Raw genomic sequence first — 26,792 nt, 5'->3', positions numbered from 1 at the left:
GTGATTCAGAGCAAATGAGATTAGGGAGGAGAGATCAGGGAGGAGAAGATCAGGGAGTTTAGGGAAAAGAATATCAGGAAAAAAGAAAAAAAAAACATGTAAGTTTCTTTTTTTTTTTGTGAGAGAGGAGAGAGAGGAGAGAGAGAGAGAGAGAATTTCCAATATTTACTCTTTTGAGGAGAGAGAGAGAATTTCCAATATTTACTCTTTTTTAGTTCTCGGCAGACACAACATCTTTGTTGGTATATGGTGCTGAGGATCGAACCCGGGCCGCACACATGCTAGGCAAGCATCCTACCGCTTGAGCCACATCCCCAGCCCCGAAAACATGTAAGTTTCAAAGCATCAAGTGAACCCCTGTTACACCAGCACAAATGGCATGGGGGTGGGTGGTCCTGCCCTGCTGAAGCTGAGGCTCCTCAGACCACATCAGCTGTAGCCTGGACTGGATGGGGACTGTGCTGAGGCCCTGCGAGGGAAATCACAGCAGGGGAAGGTTCTTTAGAAGGCTCCCAAAGAGGCTCCCAAAGAGCTAGAAGCTGCTGGTCAAAAGTAAGAATACGTAGTTGTGGCTTAGGAAGCAGCTACAGAGGCCTTAACATGATTTTCCTTTGGTCTTAAAGAGCAGAGAACAGAGCCTGAGGAGGTTGACTGCCAAAAGCTGCAGGGTCAGCAGCAAAGCCAGGATCAGAGCCAGAGCCCCCAAGGCAGCAGCACCTCCATAGCTGAAGTGAGTTCGTCCCTTGGTGAATGCAAACAACTAGGCGATAAAGGAGTGAAGATTTATTAATCGCAGCAAAGAGAGTGCTGGGGATATTTCCCTAAGCAGAGTCTCTCTGAACAAAGGGAACCGGGAATTTTACTGGGGAGACTCATGCATATTAATACCTGAGAGACTATCACATGTAGAAGGGATGTTCTTGCCCACACCCATTTCAAGATCCAACTTCCCCTTACAGTGACTGCTTGAAAATGGTGGGTGGGACTGCCTCTGGGGTAGAGAATTTAGCTTTCCAATGAGATTATGAGCAAACCTCAATGACCTAGAAGAGTGTGATCTGGGTTGGATTACACAGGTCCCTGGTGGTCTTTTCTCAAGGGCCTTATTTAAAACCAAACAAAAACAAAAAACCCAGAGGGGTTTGAAGAGGTGCGTGCTCTAATCCTACCCCAAGCACTGTGCCTACCCCTACGACTAGCTATCAGAGTTGACACTGACACATGGCCCCTCTAGGACACTTAGACCAGAGCTCCAACAACTGCAGGGCTGCATGGTGTCCAGGGCCACTGCCAGTGGGTCTCTGGGCTGGTGGCCTCATCTTTCACACCTGCCCAGCTGTCAGTGGCTGACCAGGTAGCAGCTGTCCCCTCCTGGGGGCTGGCTGGGTTCCAGAGTAGCCTCTAATGGTTGTTGGAGGCTCCACCAACAGAGGAAATCAAGCTGCTGGAGGAGCCCAGACAGGGAGGAAGTGCTGCCACCAGGGCCGGAACTGGAGCGGGGAGCTGTCCAGGAAGCCAACCAGAAGGGACACCCCTCCTACCCTGGACACAGTGGGGCCTGGCCAGGGGATGCGAGGTGAAGGCCAAGGGCAGCCTAGCAAGGCCAGCTCAAGATACAGATAAAAACGGTGGATGTAGCTGTGTGGTGCAGCGCCCCTGGGATCAAGCCCCAGAACCAACAAAATAAAAGTGAAAAAACCAAAAAGGGTGAATGGGTTACCGAAAGCTCAATCCTGGCCCTCAAGGCCAAACTAGTAAGAAAGACATGGTTCCGAGGAAAAAGAAAACATTTCTTGCTTTGCTACAAAGGAGAAACACAGGGACTCCTGTCCCGGAGGCTGTGACTGCCCACGGGCAGGAACAGGGGCTTCTACAGAGGCGACTCCCATGGCAGCTGGCACCACTTGTCAATTTGGGGGACAGTCATCCCAGAGACCTCCGGAGTCTGGGTTACTCAGTTCCCAGGGTGGGTGTGTGCTCAAGGACAGATAAATCCGCCTAAACGGGAGAAAGGCAACCCTGTTTCCCCTGAGCCTAGGGAGGGGACAGAGGAAGAGAAAATAGCTTGTCCTTTAAAAATAAGTCATAGCGGCCGAGCGGCAAGGGCTGTCAGAGCATGAAGTGCACAATGGCTACGGATGCGGCTCTGAGGTGATGCACCCGGGGTTCAATCCTCAGTGTCCACCCCCCCCCCAAAAAAAAAGAGGCCGTAGAGCAGCCGAGGTGTCCCTCAGTGGAGGGACGGGAGAAAGGAACATGCACTCAGGCTTGGTGCAGCCATAAAATGACATCGGGTTATCGGAGGGAAAATGCATGGAACTGGAGAACAGGAGGCTGAGCAGAAAAAGCAGCCTCTGAAGGTCGGGGGTCGCAGTGTCCCCTCTCGCGCGGAAGAGGTAGGGGAGGGTTCCCACGGAAATGAGGGAGAGCATCGGAAAGGGCCAGAGAGGGGTCCTGGGAGAGGCAGGGACACGCCGTGTCGTGTGCACCTGCGAATGTGTAACAGCGAATTCCTCCGCTGTGCACGGCTACTTCGCGCCTAATAGAGACACGCGAAAACCGCCGAGAGCGGCGAAGCCTCCCTCCCGGCAGCGAGATGGCGGCCCGCGCCGAGCCTCTTCCGGCTCACTTAAAATGGCGGCGGGGGCGGGGCCGCACGGGGCGGGGAGGGGCGGGGCCGCGCGGGGCACGCCGGGCCGCGCGCGGGCTGCCGGGAAGGGGCGGAGCGCGGCCGCGCCGGCGCGTCGAGCGAGAGGCAGCCGCCGCGATGGTGAGCGGGCGCGGGGGGAGGGGCGGCCGGGCCGGGCCGGGGGCGGCGGGGGTGGCGGGCTCGCGGGGGCGGCGGCGGGGCGCTGACGCCGGCTCGCCGCCCGCAGGACGTGTTCCTCATGATCCGGCGCCACAAGACCACCATTTTCACGGACGCCAAGGAGTCGAGCACCGTGTTCGAGCTGAAGCGCATCGTCGAGGGCATCCTCAAGCGACCGCCCGACGAGCAGCGGCTCTATAAGGTGCGGCGGGCGGCGGTTGCGCGCGCGGGGTCCCGCGGCGTCTCCCTGCCGCCGGGCGGGCCGAGCTGGGGAGCGCAGACGGCGGCCCCATGCGCCCGACCGCCGACGGCCGGGTGGGGTCTTCGCCCGGCGCCCGGTGCAGGTCGCGGGCAGCGCGGTGCTCCTCCGCGCCGACGCGGGGCGAGCCGGAAACTGGCAGGGTCGGCGCCTCCGAGGCCTCCGCTCCCCTCCGCCGCGGGCGCTCCAGCTCAGGGACCCTGCGAGCGCCGACTGCGGGACTCCCCGCCCTCTTCCCTCTCCCGCTCGTGGAGCCCCGGCCGCCTGTGAGCCCGGGAAGCCGGGGGCCCCGAGTTATAGTTGAGGGCACTGATGTCAGAAAGTTGAGCCCCTTCAGGGTCAGAGCTGTCAGTGATCTGCCTCGGCTTCCTTCCGCTGGCTCAGTGACTCCGAGGGCGATTCGCACGCAGGGTTTGGGAGAACTAGATTCCAGAGCCCTCCCCTGCAAAGTTCTTATTTGGACATCTTGGGGACGCGGCTCTGGAAGCTGTATCCAACGTGCTCTGTGGTAGTTATGGCCACACTTGGGACTATCTCTTCCTCTGACTCCCATTGTGGTTGCTGGCCAGAGATCTGTGGGTCTTGCCCCTTCTGGACCTCTCCCCAGACCCTTCTTCTCTCCTCAGGATGACCAGCTCCTCGATGACGGCAAAACTCTGGGCGAATGTGGCTTCACCAGCCAGACAGCACGGCCACAGGCCCCAGCCACAGTGGGGCTGGCCTTCAGGGCAGGTAAGGACTGGACTGGGTGGCAGCTGGGCAGGCTGATAATGGCCACAGAAAAGGGTCTTCGGGGAGCTGAAGTTGATTTGGCCTTTGCTTTCCAATCCACAAAGGGTAGGAACTATCTGACAGTGTTTCTCCATTGTAAAACAAACAAGAGACACTTGTAGAAATTAAAGCCCGTTTCACAAATGGTTTGAAGATCCCTCATCCCAATGCCCTCTCAGATTTACAGAGGATTTATTGAGTACTTGGCTCTTCACTCTGAATGTTACTTTCATTGTCCCATCTAATCCTCTCAGCCCGGAGATGCCAGCACTGCCATCATCCCCATTTGCAGATAGGGAGGACTAAGTCTTGCCAGCAGTCCCATGGGTAAGAGGCGGGCTTCTAGTGCCTTGCTAGAGTCAGATACCATACCAAGCTTGAATTGTGCTGCTTATCACCTGATTCCCCCAGTATTTCTGGTCAAGGCTTGAATTTGCATTAGTTTGAATGGTGGTTATTTTGGTGCTGGGGATTGAACCCGGGGCATTTTACCACTGAGCTACATTCCCAGCACTTTTTTTTTTTTTTTTTGAGACAGTGTCTTAGTAATTTGTCTACAGCCTCACTAAGTTGACAAGGCTAGCCTCAAACTCACAATCCCCCTTCCTCGGGCTCATGAGTTGCTGGGATTATAGGCAAGCAAGCACCATGTGGATTGTGTTTTTTAAGGATGAGTAAATTGAGCTTGGGGAAATGGGGTTGTTTGCTGGGATGCCAACACCAGGCTTCAGATCTAGATCCTATATTCTTGTTAATCTTACCCCAAATCTCCCAGGATATTGTACCATGATGGGTGGGGAGAGTTTCACATTTCCCTCCATCTAAGAAAAGGGGAGGGTAGAATTTTTAGTTTTTACTCTTGGTCTCCTGGAATTTTTTTTTTTTTAATTTATTTATTTAGCTCTCGGCGGACACAACATCTTTGTTGGTATGTGGTGCTGAGGATCGAACCCGGGCCGCACACATGCCAGGCGAGCGCGCTACCGCTTGAGCCACATCCCCAGCCCCGGTCTCCTGGAATTTTAAACAGATCATAGAGCCATATTTTTGCAGATGTGGATCCAAGGGATGTGTGGGTAGAGGGAACATGGATAAAGGAATCATTTTCTGTTTTGTAAGAAAACAGCACAGGTTGAAAAAGAAGAGTATGGTCTAGGTCCCATAAGGATAGTGGGGTTAGGCCTCAGCTTCAGCAGATGTGTCCTCAGGTCAGGTACTTCTTTCCCTGCCTCACCCAGCAGGGCAGCCTGAGTCTGGTCTGCTGTGAATGCTACAGACATGATACAGGAGTGTCTTTCTGCGGGGGTAAGTGATGACTGAGTCACATCTAGTGGGCTTTCTGAGCAGAGGCAACAGAGCTGTATTCTCCCTGAAGTGATCCTTTCTCTACTTTTTGTTTTTGCTATACTGGAATTGAACCCAGGACCGTATATGCTAGGGAAGCACTATACTACTGAACTATACCCCTACCTCTTTTTATTGGTTTATTTTGAGACAGGGTCTCACTAAATTGCCTAGGCTGAACTTGAACTTGGGATCATCCTGCCTTAGCTTCTTGAGTAGCTGGGATTATAGGTATGTGGTAGCTTTTTTGTTGTTGTTGTTGTTGTTGAACAAAAGGCTTGGAGTGGCTTGGAAGACACTGATAGCATAAATGAGGGCTAAGAGACATGACTTGTTTTTGCCCACCATGGCATTGCACATTACCTTGAGGCACGTAGTGTCTGTTGGTTACTTTTTGTTTTCTCACAGACTACTTGCAGAAAGACAACTCTTTGTGCAGCTGACCAATCAGTACTAGGTTCTTGGGTCTTGATTGGGTGCCACACTCTCTGCCATTCAGTGTCCTTACTAAAGGATGAGACAGATCTGTCTGCCAACCTCAAACTGCTCAATTAGGGAGACGACAGTGTCAGGTGTGAGATTGCACTGGCCAGATGAGTCACGGAATATGTGTGTAAAGGCAAGAATTGTCCCTGCAGGTTTGTGGCTTGGGTTTGTTACCTCAGCAGTATTAGCACTTGGGGCTGGATGATTATGTGTGGGGCCATCCTATGTATTGTGAATGTATGGCAGCATCCCTGGCCTCTCCTATCAAATCTGACAATTTTTTTCTGAGGTAACATCTGAGCTGAACGCTGTCCATAGCATGTCCCATGTGACAGGTGTTGGGACTGGCAAGTACAAAATCCTGAGGGGGGAAAGGGCTTGGTATGGGAGTGAGGCTGAGCATTGGAGACAGACACAGGGTTGGTGAAACCAGATGGGAAACCATTGGAAAGTTCTAAGTGGGTCAACACTGTACTTGGTTTCCCACCACTGGTTGGTTGATGGAAAAGGCAGAGAGAGCAAGGAGACTCTGATGTGGTGGCAGGTGATGCTGGCTGTGGAAACAGAATTGGGGGGTGCCTGCAGGAAGTTACTGACAAATGTAGAATGGGAAAAGGCCTAGAATGGCCAGCAAAGAGGGATGGGTGGCTTGGGCCAATGGGGTCAGGAGTCATTCAGGTGCCACTAAGTGAAGCAGCTGGCAGTGGGCAGGTCAAAGCTGCAGGACAATGACTTTAGGTGCCCCAGGGCTTCAGGTTATTGGGTGGAACAAGGCCCAGCTGGGGTATGATATGAGTTGAGCACCTTTCCAACTCTGTCTCCTCCCCTACAGATGATGCCTTTGAGGCCCTGCGCATCGAGCCCTTCTCTAGCCCACCCGAGCTTCCGGACGTTATGAAGCCTCAGGACTCTGGAGGCAGCGCCAATGAACAAGCTGTGCAGTGAGGGCCCCAGGCCCATCCCTGAGGCCCATTCCCCCCCAATAAAAGAGATTTGGGTGTCTGCCTGGTTGCCGCCTCTTTCTCCACCCTCTCCCTCCCTATTCCAGGCATTGCCCTCCCTGGGATGGGTCTTGTTCCCCCACTTCTTTGGGCTCTTAACCTGACTTCTATGTTGACCAGTCTATCCTGGGCTGCCCTGAGAGCCAAATTACTCCCAGCTTTGGAGAGAAGGTCAGAATTCCGAGCCCTAGGCCAGCCCAACACAGGAGGGGCAAAAGAAATCCAGCCTTTAAGGTGCACTTGCCACCCAATTTCCAGGTGTTTCCTTCAGTGTTAAGAGTGGGGTCCTACTTCATCATTGCCCCCCACCCCAGGGCTTCAGGACATCCAGGGCAAAGGCCTTGGGGACTTCTAGTCAGGGTGTAAGGTGAAGGTGGTTTTTCCATTTGCTCTCTCACCACTTAAAATAAACAATTTATAGACCCAATTCCTGCATTTCTCATTTTTATTTGACAGAAAAAGTTGCTCTTGCTGTACAGATTTTTAAAAAACCAAAATGCCTTTTAAGAAACATGAAGAAAAATTGGGGGAGGGGGTCACAACCTCATGGGGGGCAGTAGGGGCCAGCTAATTTTTTAACTCCTGCCCCTTTCATCCAAGAACACCTCAACTTCTAAATTCTAAACCATCACCCCCAGGAACTTCAGGCCGCTGCACCTCCCAGGGCCTCTCTGAATCTAGGCCTCAGTGTCTGAACTGTATCCTCTCCTCCCCCAACTCCCATCAGCATTCATTCCCTCCCACCCCCAAACCCCCCCAAACACATGAACCAGGAAAAACTCACAGAGATTAACATTTCACAGGAACAAAGAAAAAAAAAGGGAGGAGGGGGGGGAAGGGAGCCCTCCACCCAAGATGCTGCCAGGATTCAAAGGTGGGGGAAGACAAGGACCTCCCACAGCTCTGTTGGGGGACACTCCCTGTGGCTCCAGAGCATGGGGCGCGGTGATTTAAGGAGACCTGTAGCAGAAAAGACCAGAATCAATGCCAAAAATCAAGTTTGGCTCCTGTCACCCACCAGAATGGGATACCCTTCAGAGGAGACACACCTGGAGGAGCGGTGTCGCATGGGACGGGGGCTAGGAGTTTCCCTCCTGCGCTTATGGCCCGGAGAATGGCTGTCCCCACGCTGGCCTCTCCGGGAAACCCGCTCATTGCTGCTGCAACAAAAAAACATGTCAGACCACTGGGTGGCACCAGCCTCAGACATCCCTGAACCTTGAAACTGGCTTTTCGCTCAAGTCCTGTGCGTCATTCAAGACTGTGTTAACCTTTGGGTGGGCCCTACCTTTGCTGGTCCCGTGGTGAGGGCTGAGGTGAGGGACGGCGTCGCTCCACAGGTGAGTAGCTGAGGGACCTCGAGTCCCGAAGGGAATCTATAGGCTTCCGGGGGCTGCGGGACCTGGGGAGCAGAGGAAGCTCCCATAGCACAATGCCCTTCCAAATCCACCAGCCAGCACTCAGAACCACCCACCCAGGTCCTGACCACCAAACCTCACACCACGCAGGGCCAGCCTCAGACCCACCTTTGTCCGCACTCACCCATCCGCCCGCACACCTTCCACTGAGTGCCCACAGTGGGCAGGGCACAGGGTGCAGCGGGGGATGCAAAGATAAAGACAGTCCCTGCCCTTGGAGGAGCTCAGTCTGGTAGTGAAGGAAGGCCAACAAGGGAGGCACGCAGGGCCCCATGTGTAGGAAGCAACCCCACAGGGATGGATGTGCATGGATCTGGGGACTTGGGGCACAGATACATGGGCGGGGCAGGGGCGGGGCGGGACAATCTTCTCGGAGGTGCTGTTTTGAGTGGAGTCTTGCAGAACGAGGAGTTCACCAGGCGGACAAGGAAATTCCAGGCAGAAGGAACAGCATGTCCAAAGGCATGGGCTCTCCTTGACTGCAAGGCGCTGGGTGTGGCTGGAGCACAGGGCATGTATGGGGGCGGGCAGGAGGAGCACAGGGTGGGCAAGGCCAGCTGGTGAAGAGCCTCACACGCCATTCCCGCAGAGGTGGGGCTTTATCCTGCAGGCCACAGGGCGTCCCGGAAGGATTTGTGGAGTGGAGGGAAGTAACCAGATGTACGTTTTAGAAAGATTCCTCTGGCTACGTGTGGAAGAGAATGGCGTGGAGGCAGGGAGACAGGGAAGAGGCTGTGGACAGAGTCGGGAGAAGATGATGGTGGCCAGACCAGAGCCCTGTAGCAGCAATGGGGAGACTTAAAAGAGCTAGAATCCCTGGGACCAGGCTGCATGTTGGGGGAAAGAAAGAAACCTAGGACTTCCCAGTTCTGGCTTGAGAACCCACTTGGATGGTGCAGCCCTTTACCAGAACAGGGTGCAGAGAATAGCGGGCAGAGGAGTGTGCCCGACTCCTCCCTTACAACCAGACACAGAAGTCCACAAGGGGCCCATTCTGGAGAAATCACCCTCCCCTCCATCTCGGGCAAGTCAGGACTCACCTCCGCTCGCCAGGGGGTGGCTTCTTGGGGCTTGCAGGTTTGGGCAAGGCCTGAGGGCCTGGCTTAGCAGGGGAAGGGGAAGAGGAAGAGGATGAGGAAGAAGAGGAGGAGGAGGAGGAAGAGGAGGAAGAAGAGGAAGAAGAGGAGGAGGAGGATGAAGAGGAAGAAGAGGAAGAGGAGGAACTGGAACTAGAGCTGCTAGAGCGCCTCTTCCGTTTGGCTGGGGCTGGCTCCTGGGGACGTCCCTCTCGAACAGCCTCCTTTGGTGCTGGAGTGGGGCTGGGGACCCTGTGGGAGAAGAGCAGTGTTACAAAGAGACAAGCTGCCCCAGCCCCAACCCTACCTTCCTTGGCCTGGAGGAATGGCAGTGGGGGAGGGGTGCCTGAGAAAGGCCCTGGGAGCTCTCGGAGCAACCTGAAGCCAGCCAGTGAGTGCTTCTCTGGAGATCATTGGCCCGAGCCGACCCAACCTCTGCTAACACAAGCAACAGGCTGGGGCCCGCAGCATAAGGGATCAAGGTTAAACCTCAAGAATGTCCCTGATGAAGGAATAAGGCCCCTGGGCTCAGATGTGGAAGCTGAAGCTGGGTGGTCTCCTTCCTCGGAGAGCCGCAGCTTGGGGAGGCCCCTGTGAGTGCAGGTTGGCTTGGGGAGGGGCCGTCCTGCCTGGAGGCAGGGAGAGGGATGGGATGACCTCTGAAGATCCTTCCAGCCCAGGGAGTTCCTCTTGAGGTCTAACTGCCATCCCTCCTGCTGTAAAATTAAGTCCATTTCCTCTAGTTCTGTCCTCTGTAGAGATGGAAAACTTATCATTATCCTCTAGAGAATTAATCTTCTGAGACTTTTTTCTGTCCCATCCCTCCCCACCCGTAGCCCCCACCCCAGCATTCTCTTCTACCCCCAGCTTGAGGGTCAAGGTTCCCCATACCTTCTCAAAGAACCAAGAACCTGAGATATGGTTGCTCCCACCCCACTCCCTCATCCATTCCCAATTCCTTTTCCCCCTAGAAGATTCCTGAAAATAAAGTTCCCTCACCTCTTCAGTGCCACCTCAGGCTGAGCTGGAAGGCTAGAGCCCTCTGAGTCGCTAGAACTGGAGCCAGAGGAGGAAGATGATGAAGACGACGATGATGATGATGAAGAGGAGCTGGAGGAGCTGGAAGAGGAGGAGGAACTCCGCCGCTCCTTTGCTGGTTGCGGGGTGGCCAACGCAGAAGGCTGCTGGGCCCCAGTAGAGGCAGGTGGCTCCCCACCCTCCAGGTGAGGCACCCCAGGAGTAGGGCCAGAAAGCATGCCATTGTGGTCACCAGTGGAGGACATGGCCTTTGCCACCGTCCCAGAGGAAAGGGACTGAGACCCTGCTACAGAAGTGGTCTGGGCATTTGAACGGGATTGGTCTGAAAAAGCAGATGACACAGGAGACCTAGGTCGATCCTGTGCTGGAGGGAGAAGAGACTGTGAAGGAGCCTGGATCATTCTGGAGGCAGGGGAGGGAGCCCGCTCAGAGGTCATTCTAGACTGGCTTGGGGCTGATGGTGGTGTTCTAGACCTAGCTCGGTCAAGAAGCGGGGGTGAAGCTCTGCCACTAACACGCTCATAAGCAGAAAGGGGCACCCTGGGGCTGGTAAGGTTTGCACCAGACAATGCTGGGGCCATCCTAGCACTGGTGAGGCTTGCAGAGGCCAAGGCTGAAGGGGTTCTAGAACTGGCAATATTCACAGGAGCTGTGGCATGTGCAGATCGTGGACCCACGAGGTTTGCAGGGGCTGGAGCCTGGGGTGTTCTGGAACTAGAGGGATAATTTGCAGCAGTTGGAGGCGTGCCAGATCCTGAAAGACTCAAAGCTGCCAAGGCAGCAGGGGTTCTGGCTCCTGCTAGGTTCACAGCTGGAGCTGTGGGGGTCCGAGGGTCAGCAAGATTCACGGCTGAAGGTGCCACTGCAGTTCTGGGGCTGGCCAAGTTCATGGCTGCTGCTGCTGCTGGTGCTCGTGAGTCTGCCAGGTTCACTGCTGTTGGGATAGCGGGTGTCCGGGCACTGGCCAGGTTCATGGCTGCTGCAGAGGCTGCAGGAATCCTGCTAGCAAGATTGGCAGCTGGGGCCGTTCTGAGACTCATGAGAGGTACCGGAGCTGGCACCTGGGACATTCTTGCAGCAAGACCAGCAGCAGACATGGATGGAGGAGGTCGGGCAGTGCCAAGGCTGATAGCTGTCAAGGCAAGTGCAATTCTAGACTGAGCATGATTTTCTGGCACAGATGTTCTTGGATGATCAGGTATTCTGGGACCTGGGCCATCCATCATGGAGCCACCAGCTTGTTGCAGGACAGACATGGGTGTTCTAGCACTGCCAAGGGGTTCAAGCATTCCAGGTGATCTACATCGGTCAAGAGGAGTTGGTGACATGCTAGGACGACTGAAACAGCTCATTCTGGAGCTATTGAGTGCCACTGGAGGTGTCCGAGAACCAGAATGATTCCTTGTTGCTGGAGGAGTAGCAGAACGTGAACGATCAGAACTACTTCCAGATGCAGAACGCCTGCGAATAGCCGGAGGAGATCTTGTTAAAGACCGTTTGCCCCGAGTTGCTCGGGGTGTACGGGACCTAGACCTGCGGCGAATAGCAAGTGGTGAGCGGCTTCGAGAACGTTTGCGTGGCAACATCGGTGTTCGAGACCTAGAGCGGCGTCGAATAGCTGGAGGCGTTCGGGACCTTGAACGGCGACGAGTGACTGGGGAGGTTCGAGATCGGGACCTCCTCCGAGTGACTGGAGATGTTCGTGACCGAGATCGCCTTCGAGTGACTGGGGACGTTCTGGATCTTGATCTTCTGCGAGCAATAGGTGAAGTTCTGCTTCTAGATCGCCTCCTGGTTACTGGTGGGGTCCTAGATCTGGACCTTCTACGAGTCACTGGTGGAGTTCTAGAACGGGAGCGCCGGCGTGTTGTTGGTGTTCTGGACCTTGAACGACGACGAGTTACAGGTGGTGTTCTGGACCTGGACCGTCTTCGACTCACTGGGGATGCCCTTGACCGAGATCTTCGTCGAGTCACTGATGTTCTGGACCTGGACCGTCTCCGACTCACAGGGGAAGTCCGAGACCTGGATCTACGTCGGCTGAGCAAGGGTGTTCTAGACCTGGATCGCCGGTGAGTTGCTGGAGAGGCTCGAGATCTAGAACGTTTCCATGGGGCTGGTGATGTGCGTGAGCGAGAACGCTTGCGACTGGTTGGGGGTGTTCGAGAGCGGCCTCTTCGACGTCGAGAGGAAGTTCGGGAACTCTCCTGCCGGGCAGGTGATCTGGAGTGGTAACCAGAGCCTCCCCTCCGCCTGCGAGTGACCCGAGACCTGGACCGGCTCCGCTGTCTTCTTCGCGAAGTTGACTGAGAAGACCCAGACCTATCTCGACGTCGGGTTGTTCTGGTTTTCTCCCTACGTGAGCGGGAACGGGACCTCTGGAGTCCACGAGGCTTTGGTGAAGGGGAACGGCCTCTTCTTGAAGTTGTCTTAGTGCGTGGAGATGAAGCTGAACGCCGCCGACGTGAAGACCTTGACTTTTCAGCTGGCTCAGGGGAAGACACTGAGGGACTTCTGCGGCGTCTTGGAGGAGTTCTGGAACGAGTTTCTGGTGAAGAGGAGGCAGAGCGGCTCCTACGGGAGAGTCTGGCCTTCCTGGTTAGCTCAGGAGATGACCGAGAGCTGCGACGTCGAGGTGGTGTGCGAGACTTTGTCTTTGGCTCTGGTGAAGACCTGGAACCTCTTCGAGCAGTTCTGGACTTGGGTGGGTGTTCGGGTGAGGACTCAGAACTGCTGCTTCCTTCAGGAGAAGGTCCTCTGCCTTTGCTTGATGAGCCTGATCTGCTTCTTCTGGGAAGGACCCGAGGGGCAGGTACTTTGGGTTCAGGAGAAGAATCAGAACCACTCTGGGTCCGAGGAGCTGCTCTTGGCTTATCTTTCACTTCAGGAGATGAGCCAGATCTACTGCGCCGAGGAGAAGCTCGGGATTTGCTGTCAATCTCTGGAGAGGATCCAGAATGACTCCTCTGCCTAAGTGGAGTTCGTGTCTTGGCTTTAGAATCCGGAGAAGAATCTGACTCACTTCCCTCCTGAGGAGATGCACTGGGTTTCCCGTCAAGCTCTTGAGAAGATCCAGATGGACTTCTCTGCCCAAGGGGGGTCCTAGCCACAGTTTTCTGCTCAACTGATGATTCTGATCCACTTCTTTCTCTCTGAGGGGTAAGACACTTGTTGTTGAGCTCTGGGGATGATGGAGAACGACTTCTTGGCCTAGGAGTCTGAGGCAATGCTTTCGGTTCTGGGGAAGAATCACATTCACTCCGCCCCCTAGATGGGGTTCTAGGTATATCTTTCATTCCAGGAGAGGACCCAGACAGGCTGTGCCTAGAGGGAGTCCTGGAACCATCTCTAAGTCCTGGAGAAGACCCAGACCGACTTCTCCTTGATGGAGTTCTGGGTAAACCATCTTTCAGTTCAGGAGAAGATGCAGAACTACTTCTCTCTCTTGAGGGCGTTCTGGGTACAGCATCAAGTACAGGTGAAGATACACTCTGATTTGAAGACATTCCTGCCTTTTCCACCACATCTGGGGATAACTCAGAACTACTACGTCTAGAGGATCTTGTTGACTGTTCTTTCATGTCTAGAGATGGGTCTGTCTCCAGCTGATTAAGGAAAGGTCCATTCAAATCTTCTTTAACCTCAGGAGAAAATCCAGTATTCATTTCTGTAGCAGTGCCTGAGTTTCTAAATTCTAAAGGTGATCCAAAGTTATTCTCCCTGGGAGGAGAGTGAGATAGTTCTTTATGCTCTGGAGAAAAATGTGGCGCTCCCCAACAGGAGGCCACTGCAGGAACTTCTTCCAAAGCCATTTGTGACTGGCTTTGGTCAAGAGCTAGCCCTTCTTCTACTTCAGGAGATGATTCAAAATTACTTACAGCCATTTGTTTTTGTTCTGGAGACAAATGAGGCAGCACTTGGTTTGAAGGTTGTTCAAATTTCTCTACCACCTCCATTGATTCCTCATCTTGGTTTGACTTAGGTAATGTATTACTTTGGTCTTTTCTATCTGGAGATGATTCATTGACACTTCTTTCCCTTGATGGGGTTCTAGGTGCATCTTTTAGTACTGGTGAGGATTCAGTCCTATCCTGTACAGGTGTACTAAATTTTTCTCTTGGCCTAGGAGATAACGCAGCAACATCTTCCTGAAGGGGTAAGACCATTTTCTCTTTTGATTCAGAAGACTCCAATCTGCTCTGTCCCAGAAGAGATTTAGAGTCCAATGCAAGATATGGACAAGAGTCAGACTGGGGCCTGCTCTGCTCAGGTGACATTCCTGATTTCAGCCTAGGACTTGTTGATAATTCACCTCCATCTTGTCTTGTTGGAGATCTAGATGCCAGCTCAGTGACTGGAGATGAGGACCTGGACCCACCACTCTTTGGAAATGTTTGAGATTTGCTCTGCAGAGGTGAAGACTCCAAGTGACTCTGTCTCATTTCTGGACTTGAAGTATCAGATCTGGGGTCTGGTGAAGTTTGAGATTGTCCTTTATGTTGCAGAGATGAGGAGCCAAAGTAGCTTTCTCCTGGTGGTGTGTCAGACGTTACTCCTGGACAGAGTAAGTATGATCCAGAGCAACTCTGTGCTTGAATTTCTTTAGACTTCTCTTGGGGACATGGTGATTTTAACCCAGACTGACTTTGCCCTGGTGGTGTTTGAGGCTTTACTTTGGGGTATGGTGACACAGACCCTGAGTGACTCTGTCTTGGTGGTGTTTCAGGTTTCACTTTGGTATCTGGTGAGGAGGATCTAGAATGGCTCTGTCTTGGCAACGATCTAGATTCCACCTTGGTGCAAGGAGACATTGATCTGCTTTGCCTTGGAGGTGTTCTAGAAGTCATCCTACTAGGACTTGGAGAAGAGGAGCCAGAATGGCTTCTTTGTCCTGGTGACATTGCCTTCACTTTGGGCTGTGGAGACAATGACCTAGATGGGGTCTGTCTTGGAGGTGTACTAGACTTCACTCGAGGAGGAGAGGACCCAGAACAGCTGTGCCTTGAAGGAGTCCTAGATTTTACCTCGGGATCAGGTGATTCAGAATGGCTCCGTCTTTGTGGTGTTGCAGATTGTTCGATGGTCTGGGGACTTGTGATGGAACCTTGTCTTGGTGGTGTTCCAGATTTCACTTTTGGGTGAGGAGATAAACTGGAATGACTTTGTCTTGATGGTGTTTTAGATTTCTGTTTAGGTGGTGAAGAACCAGAACGACTCCGCCTTGGTGTTCTAGATTTTGCTTTAGGTTGTGATGATCCAGAGCGACTGCGCCTGGGTGGTGTCTGTGACTTTTGTTTAGGGCATGGAGAGGACTCAGAAAGACTGCGCCTCAAAGACGAGCGAGATTTTGCCTTGGATCTTGGTGAAGAGAGAGACCTGCTCCGCCTTGAGGAAATGTGAGATTTTTTCATTTCTGGACTTGAGTTGGACCTGCTCCTCCTCTGAGATGTTCTGGATTTGTTCTTCCGCTCTGATGACGAACCAGACCTGCCTCTTCTTTGTGGTGTCCTAGAGTGAGATCTTCCTCGCCTAACTAGACTTCTACTGCGGGATCTTCGTCTTGCTGGGGTTCTAGACCGAGACCTCCCTCTCCTCGCTGGGGTTCTAGACCGAGACCTCCCTCTCCTTGCTGGGGTTCTAGAGCGTGACCGGCCACCACGTCTAGCTGGGGTTCTAGAACGCGATCGGCCCCGTCTAGCTGGGGTTCTAGAACGTGACCGACCACTTCTCCTGGCTGGCGATCTACTGCGAGATCTCCTTCGTACCGGTGATCGGGTCCTAGACCTGCGCCTAGCAGGTGTTCTTGACCGAGACCTGCCCCTGCGGGCTGGTGTTCTTGACCTGGACCTGCGCCTGGCAGGTGTTCTAGATCGTGACCTCCGCCTGGCAGGTGTTCTTGAGCGGGACCTACCCCGTCGAGCTGGTGTTCTAGAACGTGATCTGCCCCTGGTGGCTGGGGATCTAGAGTGTGATCTGCCTCGCCTTGTTGACCTAGACCTGCCTCTTCGCTGAGTATTTCTGCTCCTGGACCAACCTGGTCGCTGAGGGGACCTAGAGCGGCCACGCCGCTGGGGGCTTCTAGATCTTCCCCACCTCTGTGCAGACCGTGACCTACGCCACTGAGGGGACCGGGAACGAGAATGACCCCTTTTGGTAGGGGTTCGAGACCGTGATCTCCCCCTCTTAGCAGTGGCAGGGCTGCGTGATCTCCCCATCCTACGGGAAGGAGTATGAGAGTGTGATTTATCCCGCTTTGCTCGGCCATGTGACCGATTCTTGGATGTGGGGGAAGAAGAGATCTCTCGGCGGGCACCAGGAGCTGGCGTGGGTTTAGGACTTTCAGGGGAAGAGCTGGCATGCCGAGAAACTTTGGTAGGCTGTGGGGATGGTGGGCAGCTCTCTGAGGAAGAAGACTGAGGTGGTTTCTCAGGAGACTTAGGTGGTGAAGGGCCCCGGGTTGGGGAGGCCTCAGATGGGGGGTTCACTGGCTCCTGACTTAAGGAGGTTGTTGCAAGGGGCTGTGGGGAGCCGCCATGCTGCTCAGCAAGGAGCGGAGTGGGAACAGGTGGTTCTGGGCCTGTGCTGCTCCTTTCCGGAGAGGGGCTAGGTCGAACTGCAGGTTTCTGAGAGTGGAAGAGAAAGTAGGGATAGGGACACATAAGCACCCAAATTTCCTATCACCCGTAAGATCTCAACACCTTTTCAATTAAACTACTTTCACATGCCCCATCATACCCATTGATCCTTTCCCTCACCACAGGCAGTCACATTCATTCAATAACAAAACATCGTTAAACACAAAGCACAGTGTGAAAAATGTGAAGATAAGAAAAACCTGTAACTTGAAGTCTTAAAATCTAGAAAATATGTAAATAACTACTGCATTGCAATTAACAATTAATACTACTACAAAGTAACAGAATGATCAGTAGTTAGGGTGGGGAATTTTTTTTTTTTTTAATGGATGCTGAGAACTCAGAATGTTAAATACTCCCAGATCTCCAAAAGAGCATTTTTAAATAGAGAAAGCAGTTTTCTCAAGCAGGTGGCACTTGACCTCACTGTCAAGAAACTTCTGTATTAAAAAAAATAGTAAAAACAAAAGCAAAGTACTGGGGCTGTAGCTCAGTGGTAAAGTGCTTGCCTCGCATGTGTAAGGCACTAGATTCAATCCTCAGCACCATATAAAAATAAAGATACTATATGTTCATCTACAACTAAAATAAATATTTTCTAAAAAAGCAAAGTACTGAGAATCTGATCTGTGTGAAGAAAAAAATGACAAGGGGCTAGGGATGTAGCTCAATGCAGAGTGTTTGCCTAGCAGGCATTAGGCCCAGGGTGGGGGTGAGGAGTGAAATTAGATTTGACTAGGATGGCTAAAATATAGGAAAACTACAAAAGCCTTCTAGATACCACTCAAATGTCATAGAAGAAAGATGATACACTCATAATTTGCAAAATTTGCTGAATGAGATATAAAATCGAGAAATTATATTACAATAATTGAAAAAAGGGAAGAAAAAAAAACAAGAGAATACAAAACAACAGGAACTACAGGGACTACCATTCTTTTTAGTGTTTTCAACCTGCTGGCAAAACCTCAGTGGGTTGAAAATTTTCATGAAATAAAACATATCTTTAGGGCTGGGGTTGTGGCTCAGTGGTAGAGCACTTGCTTAGCATGTGTGAGGTACTAGGTTCGATTCTCAGCACCACATATAAACAAATGAATAAAATAAAGGTTCATCAACAACAACAAAAAAATGTTTTTAAATAATAAATTTAAATGTGGCTTAAGGGGCTGGGGTTGTAGCTCAGTGGTAGAGCACTCACCCAGCACATGTGAAGCACTGGGTTCAATCCTCAGCACCACATAAAAATAAATAAAAAACAGAGGTATTGTGTCCATCTACTACTAAAAATAAATAAAATAAATGTGGCTTAAAGAGCTGAACGTAGTGGCACACACTGGTATCCCAGCAGCTCAGCAGGAGGATCTCAAGTTCAAAGCCAGCCTCAGCAAAAAGCAAGGTGCTAATAAGCAACTCAATGAAACCCTGTCTCTAAATAAACTACAAAATGGGGCTGGGATTCTGGCTCACTGGTGCAGTACCCAAATTCAATCCCCGGTACAAAAACAAAAACCAACAGAGGCTTAAACTTGTTAGAATTCTATCCACGCACACATATAAACAGGACACTGCTACAAAATCCACTGCAAACCTCTAGTGAAATTTTGATTCTAAAGGGTTCAAGATTCAGTGCAGTGCATCACGACTATTAAAATACATGCAGATATACAAGAGAACATTAGTAGAACAACGCACACTGGGAAAAAAAAAACAACTAAATTCACTTCTCTTATTAAGCTATCATCTCTCCTGTTCACTCCACAGCCCTATCCTAAAACTCATAACCTAGCAACCCAGTGAACATCCACTACCCTCAGGAACATACCTCCTTCTTGTCTTTGTCCTCGTAAGGACTGCTAGGCTGCTTTGTAGAAGTCTCTGGGCTGCTAGGCCGTTGTATACTGGTGGTACCTGGTTCACTAGAAGGCGCATCTCCCTCCCCTTGACGCCCTGGAGCAGGGGAAGGACTTCGCCCAGTCAAAGCAGTTGTATGTATTTTAGCTGCAGCACTTCGAGACCTGTGGGAGTTAATGGAGGATGGGGGAGAGCAGGGAAATCAGCTCAAGGGAGAATAGAAAACCCCCTCCCAGCTCCCATCTACTTTTCCTAACTATACACAGCCCTCTTCCAAAAAGCCATAGTCACATTTCAAATCATTCACAGAATGCAAATTCAGTCCACTTTGTTTCTTTGCTTCCCAACAAAATCCCAAAGAATGTTCTCCCTCTACCCCTTTATTCACCTCCCCCAAACATCCCCAAACCCTCCACCCAACCCATTCCCTACCCACTTCATTCAAAACTCACCTCTGAGCCCACCTCCTTCAGGAAGCCTTCCCCGATTAAGGAAGCCAGGGTAAGGATTCCTTCCTCCCCCAGACACCACGAACAAACCACCCCCCCTATTCTGGCAGTCCATATACATCATAACGAAACAAAAAAATAACAAATAAAAAAAAAAAAAAGAGAAGGGGAAATGTATATGTCTGTCCATCCTGTTGCTTTAGCCTGTCAGCTCCTAGAGGGCAGGGACCGTGTCTTCCGAATGGTCTGTGCAGCGCCTAGCACACCGTGGGCGCTCAATAAATATTAAATTGATTAACCCACCATTCCCTCTCCCTCCCTTCCTTCTGGACTACCCCTTACCGACTGCGAGAAGTGTCAGAGGAGGAAGCAGAATCAGCAGAGGTTGACCGATGGGCCCGGCGACTCTTGGGAGCTGGTGTTGTACTCCGAGACCTGAACGAATACCACCACATATAGCTCAGGAGGCTGTCACACCTACACTGGGTTCTACTCACCCATACCTCAACCCTTAACCATTCAGGTACAAGATTAATTATTCCTTCTCCCCCTAAGGGAACCCAATCATCTACTTAGTAAGGAAATTCCCCTCAAATTCACTTACCGCTTCCGTTTCTTGTCTTTAGATTTACGTTTACTCTTTGGAGTGGGAGACCTGGGAAATTAAGTGAGAATGTTAAAGATGTATTTATTTATTTTGCAATATGAAGGATTAAACAAAGGGCACTCTACTTGAGCTAGTTCCTGATAAACCCCTCCCCCATCCCCCCACCAAGGCTAAGAGACCTAGTGTTAGATTTGTGATCCTCTCACCCAAGCCCCCCAAGCTTCTGGGATTACAGGTATGCAAGGCCATACTTGGTCCCTTAACCCTATTAAAATTTTGATACAGGGTCTTGCTAAATTGCTAAAGCTGGCTTTCAACTTGTCATTTTCCTGACTGAAATTCCTGAGTTTCTAGGATTACAAGTATGTGCCACCATGCTTGGCAAAAAAAAATACATAAATAAATAACTTTTTTTTTTTTGGGGGGTACTGGGGATTGAACCCAGGGCCTTGTGCATGCAAGGCAAGCACTTTACCAACTGATCTATATTATTCCCCAGCCCAGAAATAACAAATTTTTAAGGAAAAAAAAAAAAGCCTAAAAGTAAAATAGATGGGTACTAGAAAGTTTTATCAACAATTAGATCAAGGATTAAGTTTTACTCAGAGATAAAACCTCCCAAAGGCCAAAGAGAAAACAAAGCCATCAAGCAATGTCTCGTAACTCCCATGTGCCACTGTGGGGAGCCACATTGAGTTACCAAGGCCATCAAGCAATATCTCATAACTCCCATGTGCCACTAAGCCCCTATATGCCAAAGGGCTCTTACCTGTGCTTTCGTTTCTTGGACTCAGATTCCGACCTGTTGGGGGGGGGAGAAAAAAAATCATATGCCTGAACTCTATCAGTAATCCTTCTGCAATCACCCAATTACTTCAACTTCATACCTGTGCTTCTTCTTTTTTGAGCTCTTTTTTCTCTCCCGTCGAGGAGAGCTACTCTCTGACCTGCTGAAGATGAGATCAGAAGCAAGGTCATTTTGCTTGGCTTCTTTCCCGAATCTCCCACTTACAACACTTTCTCACAATCAAATAACCCCATCAGCATCAACTCCCCAGACCTCAATCTAGGTCTAATTTCTCTACTCTCTAAGAAATATAGGTAACTCCTTAAATCAACACATTTAAAAATTAAAACAATTCCAAAAATCCCAACTGGCCAATTTTTTTAAAGAGAGAGTGAGAGAGAGAGAGAATTTTAATATTTATTTTTCAGTTATCGGCAGACACAACATCTTTGTTTGTATGTGGTGCTGAGGATCGAACCCGGGCCGCACGCATGCCAGGCAAGCGCGCTACCGCTTGAGCCACATTCCCAGCCCCAACTGGCCAATTCTTAACTGTCAGGGCTTCAGACTCAAAACTTCCCCACTAAGAAGCAGTCAGCTGAGATCTGAAATGATAACTCCCTTCTCCTTGACTTTTTTGAAAACCACCTGCTGCTCCCAGAAAGCAGAATCCTTGACTTCCAGAGACAAAATACACCACAGGATTGGCCCTCTGTATAAGAGAATAACTTTCCAATCAACTTACCGTCCTCTGTCTTTCTTCTTTTTCTTCTTCTTTTGCTTTGGGGTCGGTGAACGAGAACTGCTGGACTCCCTAACAAGGCTAGTAAAAGATAAAAAACACGGGTGCTAAAATAAACTGTCTTTAAGACGTTTCAATCTCAAGAATGAAACCTGAAGAGTTTGAGATGGAGTTCACAAAAAAAAAAAAAAAAAAAAAAAAAAGAACAGAGTGCTTAGAACCAGAAGGAAAAATTGATTCTAGTTTCTTGGTCTTGAGTACCTATAAGGTTTGGGAGGCTCGGGAGCTGGTTGTTTAGCTTCTCGAGCACGACGCTGAGGATCAAAAGAGCTGCCATCCACATAGGAATCACTGATGCCAAAGGCAGCTCGGAGCCGCTCATTCTTCTTCTCATTCAATTCTGCCAACTGATGCGTCTCAGTTACCCTAGAGGAAAAAAGGTAGAAATGTGAAGGTTATAGGAAACAAAGAACAGAGCTAAATTCAGAACAAAATTAAGCAGGAGACAAACAGCCATGGAATAAGGAACATGAAGGCAGAGAGAAGTTCCAAGTAAGGAGGGTGGCAGCAGAGGCAGCAGCAGACAAAGTCCAGGGGGAACCAAGGGAACACTCACACTGGCCTCTGCCCTGGGGTTTCCTCCTTGCCCCCAGGGTTCACATCCTTCTCCAGCAACATGAGTCGAAAGGTCGCCACTTTCTCTTGGATTTGCTGTTCCTCGTACCTGAAGGACAAATTCCTTCAGGGTTAGAGCTTGACAGGACACTTCCCCAGTCCCAAATTCACATTTCCCTTATTCCCAATGGGGGTCCCACCTTCCCTCTCCATGCACACATAGAACTTTTCACTCACTGTCACCCTAAAATCCTTAAGTCCTGTTCTTTTCCTATCATCTTTCCTTCCTTAATTCCCTATGCCCTCTAGAACAGTGGATTTTAAACATGCTACAATTCAGGAGCCAAGAGAGGAAAGTTAGCTGGCAGAGTTCCCAATGCGCCTCACCAACTTCAACAAGACCCAATCTCTTACTTCCTGGGCTTTCAAAATATAGTATATTGTATTAAAGGAGTGCCATTGATGAAGTTTGAAAACCACTGCTCTAAAAGGTGCCTTAATGTGCTCCTTCTTCAAAATTTCACTTTCCTACCCGCCCATCACACTCTTAATACAGTATTCTACCAATCCTTATTACTCTGGCTTTGCTACTTTCCAAGGCCTCAATCCTTAAAATCCATTTACCTACCAATGACAACACCTGACAACTTACCTAGCTCTCCTACCTAACTTCTGCTTTCCCATCTCTCCCTTTCAGCACACTTTTGTTCCTCAATCGTCCCCCTTCCCATGTGCATCCATCTAAATAAATAATTCAGACTCTCTGAGGCTCCCATTTAACACCAGACACAGTTTCCTCACCTCCCACTTTGCATTACCCCTTAACTCTTTTCAAATCTCTAGCTCATTTACCTCCTCCCCTACAACTCCACTCCAGAACTCTTTCAACCAGCCCTAAACTCCATAAATCCCACCTAACACCCAGCTCTGCACTCACTCAGTGCTCGTCTCTCCCCCAGCCCTCCCCTCACCCCTGCTCTTCCATCATCTCCTCCAGCTCGAGGCATCGCAGCTCCACGCGCCGCTTGCGCTCGTGGTCCAGGATGTCAGGATTAGGCCGCTTCACCAGGGCAGCCTCCAGGCGCCGCAGTTCCTCCTCTCCCTTGTAGTCAGGCCGCTCACCCCGGCGGCCCCGCACCAGGGACAAGTTGCGCTGGACGTAGCCGTTGGTGCCGCTGCCCCGGGGCGTCGGCAGCCCGATCCCGTTGTACATGGCCCTGTGCCCGGGGGCACCACCGCTCCTGAAGGGGAGCGGGGAGACACGGGTCAGGCCCCTGGCCCCAAACTATCCACTTTCCACCACCCACATCTCTGCTCTCCATCCTCACACTACATCTCCATGAGCTGCATGATACCACCTCATTCTCTTGAACTAACAAGTCTCTTTCATCCTTTCAACCAAATTATAACCCAATTCTTATAGCCTTTTCCTCCCAATATTCTTTCACATTAATCAAAATCATTCCTCTTTGCACCTAGACTTCCTTCTTTTTCCACCCTAGGCCATCAAGGATTCTGTTTCTCTCAAATATCTCCATACTAGCATTTTATTCTTCATTGGAGCCAATACACTTTAAGTAACATCCTCACCAACTACTCTTTAACATGTAACCTCTGGTAACTAACCATCCTCCAAAGTGGACATAATAAAACACACATCTGTGCCTAAGGGCCTACAGTCCATATTGAAAGAAACTTCCCAAGAATTTACCTAAGGACTTCAGACTATCCATAAGAACATAAACTCAACAATCTCTAAGATATCTGAACAGGTAGGCTGCTGTTAACATAAATCAAGTGCCCTATGAAGACTCACATCTAGACTACAACCAGCATACACATCAAAACACAAGAACCAGGGTGTTACATTTCACCTCCAAAGAAAGAGCCATTTCTTTGATTCCAAATATTCACAACTCTTATCAACTATCCTAATTTTGCACTTTCAATTTCCTTCCCATCAGGATTCATGACTTGCACTCCTCCAAATCTCCGTTAATTATTACCCGTTTTCAATTCAATGTTCTAAACATATCAAACCAGCCTCCTGTTTCAACTGCTCCCATAATTTCTCTATATGTTACCCTAAACTTATCTAGTAAATCTTCCTCATTTTCATCAATGTCCAGCTTTTGACTTTCCCTATCAATCCCCTGTTGCGCACTTCCTGGGTTTTCTCTCTCAATCCTGCTTTATCCCTCTAACATGTTAACACTATGCCTCCTGTCAGATTCCATCCTCTTGTTTCAACCCAGCATGATTCTGAAAACCCCCAAATCCCAACTTTTCTGGCTAAACTTATTGGCTATTCACACCCTATTCCTTTCTCCTGCCATGTATGGTCCTGTCTCTTCCATGAATCCTCTCCAAGATAGTTTCACAAAACACAAAGGTGAGGTGAAATTACCCCAGGAAAAAAAACCCCAAAAACAGGCAAAATAGTTTAGTCAGAAAAGAGAATTGAATGAGGGGAAGACCCCATGTAGGAAATTCCAGAAAAGCTAAGTGCAATGGCATACACCTGTAATCCAACGCACTCAAAAAGGCTCAGGCAGGAGTTGGGGGACGGCCTCAACAACTTAGCAAGTTGTTAAAATTAAAAAAGAACTGGGTGGTCCTATGTTCAATTCCCAGTCCCGTAAATAAATAAGATCACAGAATAAAAAAGCATCATACAAATGCCAGGAAGTAAGATATCAAAATGTGTAAAAAGGAAAAAAATAAAAATATGTAGTGATATTAATAGAAGGGAGCTGTCCAGTTTGTTTCTGTCCCATTCCCAAGCCTGACCAGTCCCTGCCCAAACCCCACAGCAAAAGATTTGAAATAAAAGATAACTATCTCAGGGTAAAGGAATGACAGATAAGGCTAAATTTAGAAAAAGCAAATGGAAATTCAGGAGGAAATGAAAAACTTCTTTACAGCACAAGAAATCAGTTTCTCTACCTTCCAACTCAGTTTAGTTTTCTAAAACCAGTTCTTCCCCAATCTAATCCTAAACCTTGTGTTGCCTCTCCATACCCCACATAATTTCTGCTTTGCAAAAAGCTTCTGACCTGCAATTAATTCTTCAGCCCATTCATTCACCCACACTTCCATACCACCGCACACAAAAATCCTCCCACTCCCTAAAAATGGAAAACCAGTAGCTGCTAAGGAAAGGGTATTAAGTCACAACATTTTGGAGAAATTTTATGAAATAACAAAAAAAAAAAAAGGAATTGGGGGGAGGGGGGAACCACAGCACCGAAGGTGTTCACAAGGGAAATTACTTCAACACAAAACTACCAGACGATTCTTAAAAACTGGAGTGCATAGACTGGATATGCTAAAGTCACTCCAAGAATCTGCATAAAGTAAAAGGAATCTCCAAAAACAAAAGACTTTTTCCTGTTGGAAAGTTACCAGAGTACCCTGAAATCCAACACTAGGACAATCAAGAAAGGAAATGGCACATAAAGGGGGAGAGGGTATAGAGGACAAGGACCTAGGTAGTACAGCAAGCTCGGCGCTGGGGCGCCGCGGGAGCCTAGCAGACATATGGAATCCAGAAAGCTAAAATGTTAACTCAGGAATGAACCTAAGCCCACGTACTTAAGACGAAAGGCAACAGACTGACTGCGTTTCTGGTTCAGAGACATCTTAAGAGAACCTAAACGAGGCTCTCTCCGAGAGTTCCGTGCCAAATAACGCCTGACACAAGAGACCATAACCTTAAACTAAGTCGAGAATTTTCTTCCTGCTACTAAAACCTGCTACAGCTTCCCAAGCCCTAGCACAACTTTCGGGGAGAGTGGAAGAGGTGGGAGACGGAGCGCGGGTCTACCTTACGTACACAGACCACACACGCTAACTCGGGGGCCAGGGGGCTTTTCTCCAAGGCCAGGCGGCCGACGCGCCGACCCCGCGCAGGCCAGGAGCCTCCAGCCCGCCGCGAGGCCTATTTTCGGCCCGAGGGTGGGGGAGGGGCGGCGCGGCGCCCCGCGGTCTAGAGGCTCCGGCGGCCCGCGGGCCCGGGAGCAGCGGGAAAGGCGGGGGCACGTGAACGCGGTCGGAGACAGGGCCTCGCGGCAGGGCCCTCCCAGCCACTGAGAGGCCCACAAGGGCAGCAGCGGGGGCGAAGGCTGCCTCCGCCGCAGGCGCGGGGCGGCAACCAGCCGAGCCTGGCGCGCTCTTCTCGCCGAGCACGCGCGCGAACCCGTGCGCAGGCGGCGGCGCGCGCCGTTGCCATGGGGGAGGGGCGGGACTCGAAGACCGCGCGCGTCCGGGACCGCGGGGAGGAAGGGGGCGAGCGAGGGCGTCCGCGCGAGCTGAGGGCGGCGGGCGCTGCGTGCGTGTGGCGGCAGGACCGTTCTCCGCGCGCTGGGGCCCCGCGCTGGAGACGCCCCTCCCCCACCCGGCTCGCGCGCTCCCTCGCCCTCTCACCCGCCGCCGCCTCCGCCCGCCGCCTGTGAGGGGGAGAGGTCCTGCCGCTGCCGCTGCCCGGGCTCCCGAGTCACTCGGGGCCTGGAGCCGCCGCCTCGCCTCGCCGGTCCGCCCGCCTCAGCCGACGCCGACGCCTCCTCGCTTCCTCAGGGGCCGCAGCGGGTTCCGACTGCGCCACTCGCACCCCGCCTGGGCCACGCTGCACGTCAGCACGACTAAGTGCGTCAGCACGCAGTCCTTGCGCGTCGCAAGGCGCGCCGGGACCCGTAGTACGTCCCGTGACCTTGTGCGCAGGCGCGGGAGCCACACCGGGAAATAAAGTTCCTTAGGGTGCTGGGAAGTTGAACTCCTCAGCCGAAAAACTACGAGTCCCGTCAGCCTATGCAGGGATGAACAGCGGAGCGGGCCGAGACCTCAGCGTCTGCAGGAAGCCTTTCGCTGGGGGAGGGGCTCAGGACCTAGCGCCACATTGAACG

The 26,792-nt window shown here is 51.2% G+C and overlaps 2 protein-coding genes across 9 annotated transcripts; one reads left to right on the top strand and one right to left on the bottom strand.

Moving 5' to 3' along the window:
• The first annotated feature begins 2,696 nt into the window (after positions 1 to 2,696).
• Positions 2,697 to 6,649, top strand: Elob (elongin B). Its single transcript, XM_077802310.1, has 4 exons — positions 2,697 to 2,770; positions 2,877 to 3,011; positions 3,695 to 3,800; positions 6,502 to 6,649. Exons 1-4 carry the CDS (start codon positions 2,768 to 2,770, stop codon positions 6,612 to 6,614), a joined length of 357 nt encoding a protein of 118 aa, XP_077658436.1. The 5' UTR covers positions 2,697 to 2,767; the 3' UTR covers positions 6,615 to 6,649.
• A 449-nt stretch (positions 6,650 to 7,098) lies between these two features.
• Srrm2 (serine/arginine repetitive matrix 2) lies at positions 7,099 to 26,534 on the bottom strand. 8 transcript variants are annotated; one of them, XM_026385259.2, is made up of 15 exons: positions 26,317 to 26,533; positions 22,863 to 23,132; positions 21,893 to 22,000; positions 21,538 to 21,702; positions 21,280 to 21,357; positions 20,635 to 20,697; positions 20,517 to 20,549; positions 19,745 to 19,795; positions 19,483 to 19,575; positions 18,663 to 18,855; positions 10,164 to 16,825; positions 9,129 to 9,416; positions 7,959 to 8,072; positions 7,720 to 7,830; positions 7,099 to 7,630 (listed from the first exon to the last, which is right to left on the bottom strand). In XM_026385259.2, the coding sequence occupies exons 2-15, from the start codon at positions 23,102 to 23,104 to the stop codon at positions 7,621 to 7,623; spliced, it is 8,211 nt and encodes a 2,736-aa protein (XP_026241044.2). In that variant the 5' UTR covers positions 23,105 to 23,132; positions 26,317 to 26,533; the 3' UTR covers positions 7,099 to 7,620. The 8 variants fall into 8 exon arrangements, 7 of the variants coding, with proteins under 7 accessions (XP_026241044.2, XP_026241045.2, XP_026241046.2 ...); XM_026385260.2 differs by having other exon boundaries at positions 7,720 to 7,827; XM_026385261.2 differs by having other exon boundaries at positions 20,635 to 20,694.
• Positions 26,535 to 26,792: the final 258 nt, after the last annotated feature.

The sequence above is a fragment of the Urocitellus parryii genome, chromosome 9 (assembly GCF_045843805.1).
Source record: "Urocitellus parryii isolate mUroPar1 chromosome 9, mUroPar1.hap1, whole genome shotgun sequence".
Classification (NCBI taxonomy): Eukaryota; Metazoa; Chordata; class Mammalia; order Rodentia; family Sciuridae; genus Urocitellus; species Urocitellus parryii.
Note: the sequence above shows the minus strand (reverse complement) of the source record. Positions and strands in the feature narration are given on the sequence as shown.

What these genes read in the sequence shown, in the direction of transcription:
- Srrm2 (XM_026385259.2), bottom strand. Translation starts at nt 23,104, where the DNA reads ATGTACAACGGGATCGGGCTGCCGACGCCCCGGGGCAGCGGCACCAAC. An exon ending in AAGAAGAAAGACAGAGGACG is followed by an intron (nt 20,698 to 21,279) that starts GTAAGTTGATTG and finishes TCTCATCTTCAG; the next exon opens with CAGGTCAGAGAGTAGCTCTC. An exon ending in CCTGAGGTGGCACTGAAGAG is followed by an intron (nt 9,417 to 10,163) that starts GTGAGGGAACTT and finishes CTTCTCCCACAG; the next exon opens with GGTCCCCAGCCCCACTCCAG.
- Elob (XM_077802310.1), top strand. An exon ending in ACGAGCAGCGGCTCTATAAG is followed by an intron (nt 3,012 to 3,694) that starts GTGCGGCGGGCG and finishes TTCTCTCCTCAG; the next exon opens with GATGACCAGCTCCTCGATGA. An exon ending in GGGGCTGGCCTTCAGGGCAG is followed by an intron (nt 3,801 to 6,501) that starts GTAAGGACTGGA and finishes CCTCCCCTACAG; the next exon opens with ATGATGCCTTTGAGGCCCTG.